General features: G+C 53.6%; 1 protein-coding gene across 1 annotated transcript; it reads left to right on the forward strand.

Moving 5' to 3' along the window:
- Window positions 1-45: 45 nt before the first annotated feature.
- GPR62 (G protein-coupled receptor 62) lies at window positions 46-13,353 on the forward strand. Its single transcript, XM_006275146.4, has 2 exons — window positions 46-4,359; window positions 10,674-13,353. Exon 2 carries the CDS (start codon window positions 10,788-10,790, stop codon window positions 12,012-12,014), a length of 1,227 nt encoding a protein of 408 aa, XP_006275208.1. The 5' UTR covers window positions 46-4,359; window positions 10,674-10,787; the 3' UTR covers window positions 12,015-13,353.
- The last annotated feature ends 537 nt before the right edge of the window (window positions 13,354-13,890 follow it).

Here is a 13,890-nt window from a genome sequence, read left to right on the forward strand (position 1 = left end):
GCAGCACCATGGACCCAGTCCTGTCCCATTGGTGTGCCCAAGCATCTCTGTGCACACCCCCTCACCTGCCCAGCAGGAAATGGACCTAGAGTGGCCTCTCTAGAGCTCCAATACTTAGGGGCGATGCAGTGGAGGGGAATTTCCCTGGAAAATGGGCCAAATGTGAGACTCATGGTGGTGCCCATGGGAAAGGGGTCTAGGCTGGGAGCAGCTGGCAGCGGGGTGCAGGGAGGGGGCTTTCCTTTGGCTGGGAATGCAAGAGCTCCCCACCTCCACAGACAGCTGCCAGGGAGGAAGGGGGATGGCAGCTTGGGGCAGAAGACACAGGTGGGGTTGTGGAGGTGGCAGAAAAGGTAGATAGAAAGAAGGCAGAGCAGGTGGCACCTTGGAGACTATGGAAGAGGAGCCAACAAAGAGAGGTGGGGAGCTGGGGTCAGCACTGGGTTGGAGACGGGATGTGCTAGTCCAAGCACTGGCGGCAAGAAGACTAGTGAGAAACATTCCCCTATCTATTCTGGGGTCTTGTGTGGCTCCTATGACCATAGCATCCCTGGCTCTTCCTCTCATGACAGAGAGGGCACAACAACAGCCTCCCTCTCTTCCTAGCCCAGAGCAGCGATTGTGGGTTGGTGTTTGGGGCTGGTGCAGCTCTGTGTGGGGAGAGGGAGCAGTGTCGATATGAGGCGATGGCTGAGGCAGGCAGGGCCATGTCTAGGTAAAGTTTTGACTCACAGAAGGAGTGGGGGTATGAGAGGGCACACCGCAGGGGCTAGGGACCACAGGGCCATGCAGTGGCTTCTGGTGCTACCTGGGCTGGGATATGGCAGGTGGGTATTGAGCCTGGGAGCGCCCCTGACGTAGATGGCATTACTGAAGCTGGGCCTGAGAGACTGGCCCTCAGCCTGCTCATGCCTGGCAGGGATAGGGGAGATGGCTTCTGCAGCACTGGAGAGTCGGAGGCTGACAGCCTGATTCCACCGAAGCCAGGAGCTCCTTGGGGCTGAGATTTTATATACAGCATCCCGGATGAGCATTTCTACACAAACCTTAAAATGCATTTAAAACCCACACACCCATTACAATGGTCACCTGCATGCTCCCGTGCACCCGTCCTCAGTACTTTCCTAAGACAGTCTTTTAGTTTTCACCATGCAGTTGGGGTTTGGGATTACTTCAGTCTCTGACCCATGCAGATGTGGGGAGAAAGGAAGACAGGGGATAGGGACCATCTCTGAAGCACTTTCCTTCCTTCACAGTGCTTGTGAGCTGATCTTGGCAGCGGGGCCCTGGCCTGGCCCCTCTGGTGGCCGTGCTCCATTGTGTCTGTCCCTGAGTGCAGCTGTGGCGTTCTGTCCCCAAGCTGTGACTTGGAACGTGCAGCTTCCAGCAGCCCCAGCCCGCACATCTGGGCCTCATAGACACGCACTCTCCAGCCTGCTCCCAAGCCCCAGGCTTCAGTGTCAATAGTGCTGCTGGGAGTCACGTTCAGACAGGCACATTGCCTCCTGCTGCTCCCTCCTCACCCCCACTAGCTATCCCCACCCAGGGTTGCCTGCATAGTTCTGACAGTCTTCCTCCATCAGCCCTGTCCCCCTTTCTGTGCTCTCTTTGTGCTAACTATGTAAAAAGGCATCCCAGAGGCCCCCAGCATGTGCTCAGAGCCCTCCTTTGCATCTAGGGCACTGACCTGAGCGCAGCTACCCTTTGTTGGTAGTGCCCCACGCGCTGCTCTCCATCAGTGCCACCCCCACCAGGCATTGAGTTGGCAGCAGGCTGTGCCTTGGGACTGCCATCAATCGCTTTGTTCTCCCACAGCATGACATCACTTGTCAATGGGTGCAAAATCCTGTCCAGCCCCAATGCCCTCCCCACCCCTTGTTATCCAAACCAGCCAATCCCCTTGCAGCATCTGTGGCCCATAGGCCAGTTAAATCCAGCGATAAAACAACTTGAGAATAATGGGCTCATTTAAAAAAAAAATGTAAACAAACTTCATGTTCCAGTGTCAACAGGGAGCCTGGTTGGTCGACCAGAGGAAGGGGGAGTCCTCCCCTGCATTGAGGCTTTCCCCATGACTGGCTCCTGCCCATCAAACAGCTGTTCAAGCCTCTGATCTTTACCCAGGGGCTGGTCCTCCTTATTTGCTATGGAAACAGGCATACTGAAGGGGCCAAGTTCTCAGCCCTGGTGTTGGCACCGTTTGATTGGACTTGAGGCAGGAAGCTTTGCTGCCTGAGAGCGACAGGATTGGGAGCTGCTGTTTGATGCTTGCCCGCCCTCCCTACAAGAAGAGCCATCTGCTTCTGGCTGGAGGCTGCCCTAACTGAAACCTAGACCTCTAGCCCCGTTGTCACACCAGGCTCCCCCTTGCCCTGCTTCTCCAGCCCTTCCATACCTCCAGAAATCCTCTCAGCTGAGGGTTTGTTACAATTGCTTAGCCCTGCTTCTTGGGGGGAGACATCATCCATCAGCCCCTTCTTTGAGCTGGGCTATTTCCCCAGCCCTGTTTTGGGGGTGGGGAGGGACTGGTGGGGGCCCTTTCTCTGACAGCTGTCTGCTATCAGCATGGGCATGGCATGAGCACTGGGCCCTGGCAGTATTTGGCCTGTCTGAGGAAACAGGACTTGGTGGTGGTTTGGGGGGTTGACAGGTGAAATGCATCCAGCAAGAGGCTCCTACCCTGGCTCTGCCTGTGGCTCCTGCAAAGCCAAGTCCTAGCAGGAACAGCCCCACTTGTGAGGGATGAAAGCAGCAAGCTGTGCCCAGCTGAGTGGGCTTCCTATACGGTGCAGCCAGCTTCAGTGCCATGGGGAGCTAGAGCTGGGCTGCTTGGAGTTCCTGTGGCTCTGGGCCATAAGAAGCATTGTTGGGCTTCTCTGAATCCCACTCTGCCAGCTCAGGGTCATGCAGCACGTTGCAGGCATTAAGGAATTACATTTCCACCCCAGACACCCTTCTCCTTGCCATGGGCTGAATCTTCTCCCCATTTCCCAGGTGGGGAAAGTGAGGCACATGGAGGGGAAGTAACTTGCCCAAGGTCATACAATACCTCAGGTGGGAACAGTACCTGGGAGTCCTGGATCCCAGGATAACTGTGGTGGCACTTTCATGCCCTTCCATTGTCTCCAAAGGCATTAGCAGTCCTGGCCATCTCTCTGTCTGTGCCAGGAGTTTCCAAAGGAACCAGCAGTTCTTGTCCCTCCCTTCTGGGAGCTTCATTTCTGGGAGAGTAAGGGCCTGGCTTGTGGGTGAGGGGGATGTGGGGAGACACACAGCTCTCATAAAAAAATCCAGCTCTTTTCTGACATCCCTGGCTGGGCGCTTCAGATCTCTCATCGCATTGGAAATCTTGCCCCTTTCTGTCTATAGGCTGCAGTTTTGGTACACTGAGGAGGTCTGACAGTGGTGGATGGGCTGGTAAGGCCCCCTGCCACACATACGATGGGCCCCTCACTGGCCTGTTTAATGATTTGACCAGGCAGGTCCATATCCCCTGGAGCTGCTGTGCCATGTGCCCTTAAGGAGAGGGGAGCCTGGGGGACACTGTCCCTTAGTCCGAGTACCGGATGCCCTGCCTGGCTTGGGATGAGGGTGGAATTGCTTTGATCCCAGAGCCCTTAAACTCTGTGAGGAGTTGTGGGGTTTCAAGACCCTGGGATTGTGAGGTACTGCCAGGTCCTCTTCCCTGCCTGAGCCAGCTAATGGGGGCTTGTGTCTTAGGCCCTCCTGCTGCCCTGATGGCTTACTGCTGCAGGGGCAACATGGCAGAAGCAGGCCCTGGAAGAGAGGGTGACCCCTAGGCACTGGGTTTCCCTGCCCAGAGCCACCCTTGCGTGGCTGTGGGAGTGTGGGGCTGTTAGGACCCAGCAGAATTCTCCATGTGAATGACAGCGCTTTAAAAGGCCAGGCGGAGACCTGGAGTGACAGCCTGTGCCATCCACAGCGCAGATCAGCAGCTGCCCGCAGCTTCCCAGCTCCTTTCCAGGGCTGGGGTGCAGGAGCTGATGCCAGACAGAGGTGCACTAGGTGGGCACAGCCCCACTAGGCAGATGCCTTGAGACCCTCTGGTGCTTCACTCAAGGCAGGTGCAGGAAGGCAGAGCTTCGAATCTGCAAAGCAACTGGGCGCGTGGACAGCAGCTGCCAGCCCTTCATGCCAGGCAGTGGCCAAAGACGTTGCTCAGTCACACTTACCTGCAGGACTGGGGCAAGCCTGTAGTGCCCCCGAGTCTGGGGCAGGGAGTGGTCTGAGCCCCTCCAGCAGCTCGTGTTCAACAGGGGAAGACGAAGCCCCAGCCTGGCAGAGATGAGCTGAGGAAGCCCCCAGCCAATGAGGAGGCTTCAGGGACACTCCAGTCAGGTCAGTATCCTCCTCCCAGGAGTTGGGGGTACAGGGCAGGCAGGGAGGATGGGTGTCTTGCTAAATGACTTGATGCTAGTCACCCCAATGCCCTGCGAGTGCTGATCCTCTTAGGTGCCCAGGACCCTCCCCAGTGCTCTAGTCTTCCTGTGTAGCATGTTCCATGTGTCCAGGGCTAGTAACCAAGGATCAGAGAGGGAGAGGCACTGGGGGGCACAGGAGAAGATGAAATTACCATGGGGCAGTGGCAAGGCAGGGAGAGGAGCTGGCACTGCTCTGGGCAGGTCTGTGCTAGGAACCTTGGCTGGTGCAGTAACGTGGGGGGGGAGTCATTCTTTGAATGGTGCCTCTGTTTGGGAGTAGACCTGCTGTAGGCACAGGTGTCCAGAGAGAGAGGACTTGCCTTAGCCATGGCTGTGGAAGACGCTGTCCCAGTGACAGCACTGGAGACCTAGGTCTTCTGCTGCAGTGGCTGATGGGGCTTGCACCCAGCTCAGGGAAGAGGAAACCAAGGCACATTGTTGTGGTCAAGGTTGCTCGGCCAATCAGTGACAGAGTTGGCAACAGGTTGCCTGGCTCCCAGACCTGTGCCCTGCCCTGCCATTCACTCTGTTTTGCTGAAGGGGAGGGGAGGCAAGGGAGGGACAGGAAAGGGGTAGCAGCAGCAGAGCTGGCTGCTGATAGAGCCGGGCAGGGGGGATTCTGTGGCCCACTTGCTGGCTGTGTCAGGGCCCCATTGGTACGCTGTGTAGTTTTGCAGTGTGTGTGCAAGGGTGTGCTCATTGGTGTGCTCTGGGGAGCAAGTCCAGAATCTGGACCTATGATACTGGCCACACAAAACTGCTCCTTTTACTTCTGTCCAGCTCTTGTAAGCATCAGACGTTATGTGCCCTCTGAGACCCTGTTGCAAGTTGCTGGTGCACAAGCTCTGGGTTAGAAATGGCTTGGTAAAGGGTGCCCAGACAGACAGGAGGCTGTGGGTGCTTGGGTACACATTCACCACTTAATGAAGGGGATCCTTCCCAGCCTGGATCTGCCAGCCCACCCCAGGCACACAGCCTGGTATTGCTGCTGAGCATCCCTGACCATTCCCATCCTGCCTCGCTTCCTGCGGAGATGCTAGTAATGGTCTCACACCTTCCCCATAGCCCTGCTGCTCCTGGCTCCTTTAGGGCTGAGATTACCTTCATACACCAGAACTGGCTCCTTTGGTGGCCTGGCACTGCCCTCCAATCTGCAGCTGCTGCTTAGCACCCAGTCCCCTGCAAGGCTCTCTCCAAATTCCCTGCCAGCCCTCAGCCCAGCTGGGTGCTCCTGCTGTTGGGATCAAACCCAGTGTCCTCTGCCAGCATGAGGGATGCCTCAGGGGGCTGGCATGGTTTGACTCTGGGGACAGATTGGGCAGTAGGGCTGGAGTTGTTCCAAGGGCACTGCTGATAAAGAGTTTGCCGGGTACTTGTAGCAAGGGGACCCATAGGCAAGCCTGGCACTGAAGTGGCTGGGGAGGGGATGCTGGGAAAAAGGCACTGTATTTAAGTGGGGGCTGAACTGACCCAGCAGTATGGGGCATGGATGCTGCCCTCCCTGGCATGAATGTACACCCTTCCCTGGGGAAGATGGAGGTGTTTTGGGATGGCATGGGGTGCTCTGGATGGGGGCTGGTGTGGGGAATATACTGTGTGCATGATAGCAAAGCTGCCCCTGGAGGGTTTTTCTGGCCTTGGTCCAGTTGCTCGTGGGCAAACACCCAACAACAGTGACTGGTACCAAATGACCCCATGTCATCAGGCTCACCAGATGTTGGCACCCCATGGATGGCGCCCAGTCCAACTACATCAACTCCAGGCACTCAGAGGTGCAGGTTGGAGACTCAGGGGTGCTCCACCTTCAATCTACAGCTGCAGCCCAGCAGGGAGTCTTGGGACCAGAGAGCACCGGCACTGCCTGTACTAAATGTGGCACATGAGGATCTGAGCACAGGGGCTATGGCTGTCTGGACCAGGGTCCTTGCTTTGCAGGCTGGATACAGCAGTTGCCCCAGCACTGCATTCACATGGGGGAATGGGGCATCCCCAGCTACCAAGAGCAGGAGTGGTCTTTGCTTTGCAGAATCAGAGCACTACCAGCCCTAAGAGTGCTGCATACCCTGGGAGCTCACTGGGAAAGTTAGGTACATCCCTCCATCTGCCACTGGGACTGGGGAATGTCCTGCTACTCAGGGTAGCAGGCCCTGGTCTGCACCCATCCAGGGCCATTCATGTACCCAGCTGTTCCCTGCCTGCATGTGGGGCACAATTGGGCACTCTGGACACCCTGTCCCATCCAAAGGCCATGGATTGTCAGATCCCAAATGTCCTGCTGGATCAGACAGAGCCACGACTAACCCCAGCCTCCTGCCCCAGATCCAAAGCCTGGCTCTCAGGCTAAACCAGAAGACATTTCATGTGCAGTGACACTGTCCCCCTGGCCCAGCCAGCCCTCCAGGCTGACCCATCACCACAGTTCTGACAGTTTGCTCTGCACTCATCTGCCACTCCTCTCCAGACCTGAACACTGCTCAGCCCTCTGAGCCCAACTTTCCCCCCAAAGCCTTCCCCGACCAGCCATTATGCAACTCACCCAACCCCAGCATGGCCCACAGGCCCCCTTCTTGTCTGCCTTGTTTCCCCTGCCCTGCCCTGTACTCTGCTCCAGATCATGAGTGGGACCTCAGACCCTCATGCCTCAAACCCTCCCTCAGCAGCACCCATGGCTATGAACACAGAGGGAACTGGCCCAGGATCTGAATCATGGAAATTCAAAGAATATGAGCAGCGGGAGATCTCCCTGCACCTCTGAAGCTGTACTAGAGCCACTGTCTGGTTCTGGAGCAGCTGATCAATGGGGGGAGAAAGGGAAAGGGGTCCAGGAGGGCATCCTGGAACAATCAGCTGGGAATTGAGCCCCTCCCTTGTCATTGCTCAGGGGATGGATCTGAAAGCCAGGGGAAACAGGATAGCTAAGGAAGGATTCTGAGAGGACAGCCCTTTCCTGCAGGGCTGCTGGTTTGGAGGGGGCTGGGGGTGATATTTCTATAATGCTGCCATTATAGGTTCATGCACAGAAGTTTGGGAAGCAAAATATTCTGAGTAGCGACTGGCAAAAAGCTGGGTTCTGGTTTCCAGGAAATGTCACCTTTTCTAAATTTGGTTTCAGCATGAAAATGTCTCCTCAACCAGAACCCACACTTCAGGTCATCCCCTGGACCCAGCAGCTGCTGGGTGAAATTGACATTCTGATGAGTTCGGTGGCTAATAGCACCTGTGAAATTGACATTCTTGTCAATTTCACAGACTTGCTGCAGGGGGCTCTGGGATGCCCAGCATCAGGGCAGACAGCATCTGGGGCTTTGTAACCTGGCAGCTTATGATGGAAATTTGCCTTTGATTAGAAATTGTCCAGGTAGGTAAAAGGCTGAGCATCCATTGGAGACAATCAGAACAGGCAGGTGCAGCATCAGATTTGATGTTAGGGCAGTACAGAAAGATGGTATGTTGAAGAGCCACAAAGCACCTGCCTGGCTTATCTCAGCAAAAAGCCACTTATCCTCCCCACCACCACCCCAGGAGCCCTGAGTACTCACCAGCAGCAGTTCAGCCATGGTCACATGTACCAATTCTTGCTTCAGAACATGCAGCAACTTTGTGATGTTTAGGTTAAAAATGGAGAAAATAATGCTCCCTCTCAGTATTTAGGACATGCTGCTGTAGCCACTGGAGCAGATGGCAAAGCTTGCATTGGCTTCAGCAATGCAGTACAAGGTCCTGAACTGGGAAGCTGCAGATGATAGAGGTGTGACTCCCAACCAGCCCATGTTTGCCATAAACTCCAACACAACTAGACCCTTTTGGATAGGTGAATCTTTCAGCTAGTTCTTCAGAGTTCATCTGAGCTGCCAGGGGCCAGTTGGGTGAGTTCATCTGGACACTGCTCCAACCTTGAAGTGGCAATTAATTTGCAAGCTGGCTCCTGAGGGGCTTGAAATGTCAGTGCCTCCTTGGCTACTTTCCAAGGCTGCCTGTGGATTTATAGCCCTGCAGAGACCCTTGGAATGCATTTGATCCTTAATTGGGAAAGTCCCCTTGGAGGAGCAGCCCAGATGAGTTTCCAGAAAAATTAAAGCTGTGTAACCTGGGCAGGGGGCTGCAACCAGCCCTGGATGCCTGAGGACAGGACTGGCTCAGCCCAGAATGTGCCAGGGCAGCCCAGGGGCAGTCAGAAGAAAGTGTGTAGAAATATAGATACAGCAGCAGCACAGCTGGATTTTTTTTTAATTTCATGTCTCAAGCTAAATTAGTCAAATCAGTTCCAGATTCCATTGACTAGCAGAGCTCAGTCATTCAGGTCCATGTGATGTTACCACCAGCAAGTATTCTACCTCCCAGACTCTTCAGCCTGGGGCTTCAGATACTCCCAGATCTGTGGCAGGCATCCTACGTGCAAGCCCCAAGCCTAGAGGCTTTGGGGTTCAGATGCCCCTGAGTCTCGCTTGCCCTTAGACAAAAGGCCAAAGGAGCAAGCTAAGGGGAAATCCCCCATTTCCATGAAATAGTGTGTAGCTGAGATCCTTCAATTGGGAGGCTGTAGTAGGCTCTTGTAGGGGTTCCTGCCCACAGTGCAATAGACAAGTCTCCACCCTCAACTACACAAAGCCATTCAGGGTTAGGGAGAAGTGATCTCCCTTTCTAGGTACAGCAAATTTGAAGTGAGGAGTGAGGACACACACACACACACACACACACACACACACACACACACACACACACATGCCCTGAGTTCATTGCCATGGGTGCCCAGGGACTGCCAGGTCAGATCAGGCAGGGGTTCATCAGGGTTAACATCCTGTCTCCACCAGGACCCAGCATGAGCTGACTCAGAGTAGTGGAGGAAACCTCCTGACCCCCCAGAAGCTAATGACTGGCTTATTCCCAGAAGCATCAGCTGGAACCTCCCTTACATGTGTGCCTCTCATTCTAGAACCTCTGGGTATCCTGGCTGCTTAGGAAGTGCCCAGTCCTTCAGTGACTCTTGCCTAATGCAAGATCTTGGCAGCCTGCTGCACCTATGCATTTCCTGGGCAGTGTGTGCCTGGTCTGGAATGGGGTTTCCTCTCGTTGCTGAGGGATTGCCCTCCTGGAGACCCCTTGGTTTTGTACTGACGCTTACAGTCACTCTTCTCCAGACTTCATAGACTTTATTCAGGGCTGTCAAACTGGTTTGCTCTCTCTATCCCCACAAGCTGGATTCTGACTGTGGGGGCTTTCTCATGGACTGGATCTGGATGTGGTGATGGGGCATGCAATGCCAGGTAGCTGCAGGTGTTAATGCAGCCATTGTCCCACAACTCCCAATGTGTCCCAATGGGGCTCTGTACCTTGGATTTTGGCAGTGCCACTCCCCCCCCCCCATTCCCACCTCTTCTAGGAGCATGGCAGGCCAGATGGCATGGCTTAATGTGCTGAATCCAGTGCATGGGCCATATGTTTGACACCCCTCCTTTATACCTCAGTCTTTTCTCTTGTCCCCCTTTACTCATCTCCCAGACATCAGATGGGACCTGGAGCCAGGTACCTGTGGGTTACCAGTTTCACTCCAGCCTAGGTTGATTACTTAATGCTAAATAGCTTGGGTCAAACCAGACAGCTTGTTGTTCACTGGTCCCTGAGGTGGGGGTCTACACCCCATTCTAAGAGCTTCAGCCATACAGTGCTCCCCCAATGCAGCAGGACAAATGCACACAATGTAGCTGAACTGTTCCAGCCAGCCAGAGCTCATGTCTCTTGGAAGGTCTGGCTATGGTCCTGAACATCTCTAAATGTGGCATACACAGGTGGATAGATAAGGTCACCGTGCATTGATTTCTGTAGCTCTGAGAAGGCTCACCAGGTTGGCTTGTGATTCCTTTTCTGGCCTTGCTCTTTCCTGTGCCACTTCCTGAATCTCTCTGGCCTTTGTTGGCTTGAAGGACTGCATTCAACCACAGAATGCAGGCAAGGTTCTTTGGGTAGATGTGATATCTAAATAGTTTAGTTGGTCTAATAAAAGATATCACATCTATCCAAAGAACCTTGCCCGAGTATGTCCTTAGGCCAACATGGCTACAGCCAACAACCCTAGAACCACAGAACTACTCTTAAATGGGATTCTGTGGATGCCCAGAAAGGTGAAGTTTTCTCACCATCCCCAGGGTCATTTGGGGTCAGAATCAGTTGTAAGGCTTTCTCTTTGCTCATTTACAATTCTTCTACGTTCTGTTCCTCCCACTTTTTCCACAGAGGAGAGAAGATGTGTCCGTGAAGATGGTGATGGATTTATATGATTCTAGAAGGTGGTGACAAGCGGTTATTGCTGTCCAGGTGCTGGGAAATTGGAATCAGCTGTTGGGTGCAATGGCAAACAGAACTGGGCTCAATGCTACTCAGGGACTAGGCCCTTTTTCAGCAGCTGAGGTTTCCACATTCCAGGAGGCTGTCGGCCTCTTCTTCATGGTCCTGCTGAATGTCATAGCCCTGGTCGCCAACACAGCTGTGATGGTAGTTATCCTCAAGACCCCTCTCCTGAGGAAGTTTATCTTTGTCTGCCATCTCTGCCTGGTAGATCTGTTGTCTGCCATTTTCCTGATGCCACTGGGGATCATTTCCAGCTCCTCATGCTTCAACAGGGTGATCTATAGCATTGCAGAGTGCCAGACCCTGATCTTTTTGAACATCTGCTTCATCAGCGCCTCCATTCTCACCATCTCAGTCATCAGTGTGGAGAGGTATTACTACATCGTCCACCCAATGAGGTATGAGGTCAAAATGACCATTGGGCTGGCAGTCACTGTGGTGGTCTTCATCTGGATTAAATCTGTCCTGATCACAGTCTTGGCTTTGGTGGGGTGGCCCCAAGACAATGGAGCCACCAGTGCCAGTAAGTGCACAGTGTACTGGAGCCCTGGAGCCCACAAGAAGATCTTTGTCATTGTCTTCAGCACCCTCTGCTTCATCGTGCCCACCTTCATTATCTTTGCCGTCTACTGCAGCATCTACAGAGTGGCCCGGATTGCTTCCCTGAAGCATGCCCCTGTCCCTTCTTGGACGGCCACTCCCAGGCAACGATCAGACTCCATTAACAGCCAAGTGACTATCATCACAACCAGAAACCTGCCTCCCCGGCTGTCCCCAGAGCGAGTGTTTGGAGGGAGCAAGGCTGCCTTGACCTTAGTGCTCATTGTGGGCCAATTCCTGTGTTGCTGGCTGCCGTTCTTCTCCTTTCACTTACACTGCTCTGTTAACTCAGTCACTCCTGCTGGGGGCCCTGGGGAGATTGTTGTTACCTGGCTTGCCTACTCTTCTTTTGCCATCAACCCCTTCTTCTACGGGCTACTGAACCGTCAGATACGGGAAGAGCTGTCCAGACTAGGGAGGAACTGCCTCAACAGATCCCTGACCCAGGACCTCTGTCTCTCTAGTCCAGAGGGGTCTATCCATGAGAACTTCTTTCAGTTCTTACAAAGGACTGGCTGCACACTGGAGACCCAGTCCAGCTACATCAACTCCAGCCCCAGGAACACAGTGGACCAGACCATGATGGGCTTCAGAATTCCAGGTCAAATCCCAGAAGAAACAAACTGAGAAGGGACAGGGGTTAGGGTGGATATCAGGTCACTGTGGTCTGCATCCTGGCTGCTGCAGCATGGAGGATTGATGTGGGGTTTCAGCTCACGGGAAGGCCTGACTGGCCATTTTCTGATCTGGTGAAGGATGATGTATTTGAGAGGATTTATCTTCTTGAGCATGGGAGGGTAAAGCCGACTTGGCAATGCTGTTCCACAGTGGGGTAGGGAAAACCAGCAGGAGGGTGGAAGGAGGAGGGATGGGTGTTTATGAGAGCTAATCCTGTTCTTCTCCAAGCACTTTTCATTATGCACTCCAGATAGAGCTTTTGAGCTTTTGGAGAGCTCCTGCCACAACCTTGTCTTCTAGATGGGTTGTCAGGGAAATCAAGAGGTCACCAGAGGTCACCTAATCAGTCACAACTTGGATAGTTGTGAGAGGGGGAGAAGGTCTGTGGGTCCCTTCTGTCCCCTTCTCCCTTGTTTCAGTCTGGTAGATCACCGTGCCTCCCTCTGATCTACGGATCAGCAATTCCAGGAGCAGGGATGGGCAGGCAGCTCTAATAAGTTCTAGCTGTGAGTGAGGGGTAGCCAGGCCCCTATCTGTTCTTGTGGAGAGAGGGTTTCAGTGTGGATTCACTTTCTTGACCTCAGAGCTGTGCCTGCCCATGGGATCAGAGAATGTGCCATCAAAGGGACTTCAATAGGCAGCCATCTGAGGTGGACACTAGAAATGGACACTTGTTCTGGGCAAGCAGAGCTCTGTTCGAAAGCCTGTGAGGTCTGAAACAGGACAGGTGAAGCTGCTGTGCCAAGCTGTGATGGGAGCTAGTGGAAAGCAGCAGGGAGCCAGCTCCTGCCTGCCTAGGGGCACCTCATGCACACTCAGCCTAATCCAAAGTGAAAGCAGCCTCTGCAATGACTCGATGAGACAAATGCAGGTTGCCATGGAACGCGGAAGGGACTGTGTCCTTATTCCTTATGGTGGGGGCCAGATTCATCTGTGGGGTAATGTCCCTAGTTTCAGGGACCATAGGAGGCTTGCCACGTTTCAGGGTGCTAGGTAGTAACAGATGAGGATCATGGCAGGGGTAATACCTGGCCTGCAGCCATCACAATCAAATCACACACCAGCAAGGAGTTCGGTGCCAGGCTCGGAGCCCACTGCAGTACAAAGGTTAATGCTTTTCTCTATAGAGACAACCAGCCCTAAATACCGGGTGCTGGTGAGTGGGGATTTCCCCTGCCCACACAGCAGGACTTGCCTGAGGTTACATGTAATAGGTTTTTAATTAACTGCTAATGTATTTTTTAAAGAGCGATTTTAACCGATTTCTATTAATAGACTTGATCACACAGCTTGGAGCCATGGCTTGGTTTTGCTTGACAGAGACTGCTTCCATGTGATGTTTCACAATCTCTCCACCTGGCCACACCAGGGAATGAGACTGCTTGTTGACAGATCTGACTACAGAGCTGCAGAGGGTGTTTCTGGGGTAGGGGGTCTCCAATAGTAGGAATGAAGAAGCCATGACAGATGCTGCTCACTGGCAGGTTGTCACATATGGCCCAAACTCTTCACTGGGTTGGGTTTTGCCAAGATCCCCTTGTCTTTCTGAAATGGAAGACTAGGTTGCTTTGGGAATTCAAGTTGTAAAGCACCTGTAATGCCACATTGTCCATTTCTCCTTCCTTAGTCATTGAGAAGGCCCCATTCTCCACTCTCCACATGTAAAGGAGGTGTAACATGCCGCTGAATAACCATGATGGCAAATGGTTAGATACCTTCCCTACCCTGATGCTCAGGTGTTCCCAACATGCGTGCAACAGTGCAAGTGATTTTAGCTGACCAGCTTGGAGCCTTCTGTGTGACTGAGGCTGGACTGTCTCCAGGT

The sequence above is a fragment of the Alligator mississippiensis genome, chromosome 12 (assembly GCF_030867095.1).
Source record: "Alligator mississippiensis isolate rAllMis1 chromosome 12, rAllMis1, whole genome shotgun sequence".
Taxonomy (NCBI): domain Eukaryota; kingdom Metazoa; phylum Chordata; order Crocodylia; family Alligatoridae; genus Alligator; species Alligator mississippiensis.

Bases quoted from the DNA above. Each gene is read 5' to 3' on its own strand.
- GPR62 (XM_006275146.4), top strand. From the start codon at position 10,788: ATGGCAAACAGAACTGGGCTCAATGCTACTCAGGGACTAGGCCCTTTT.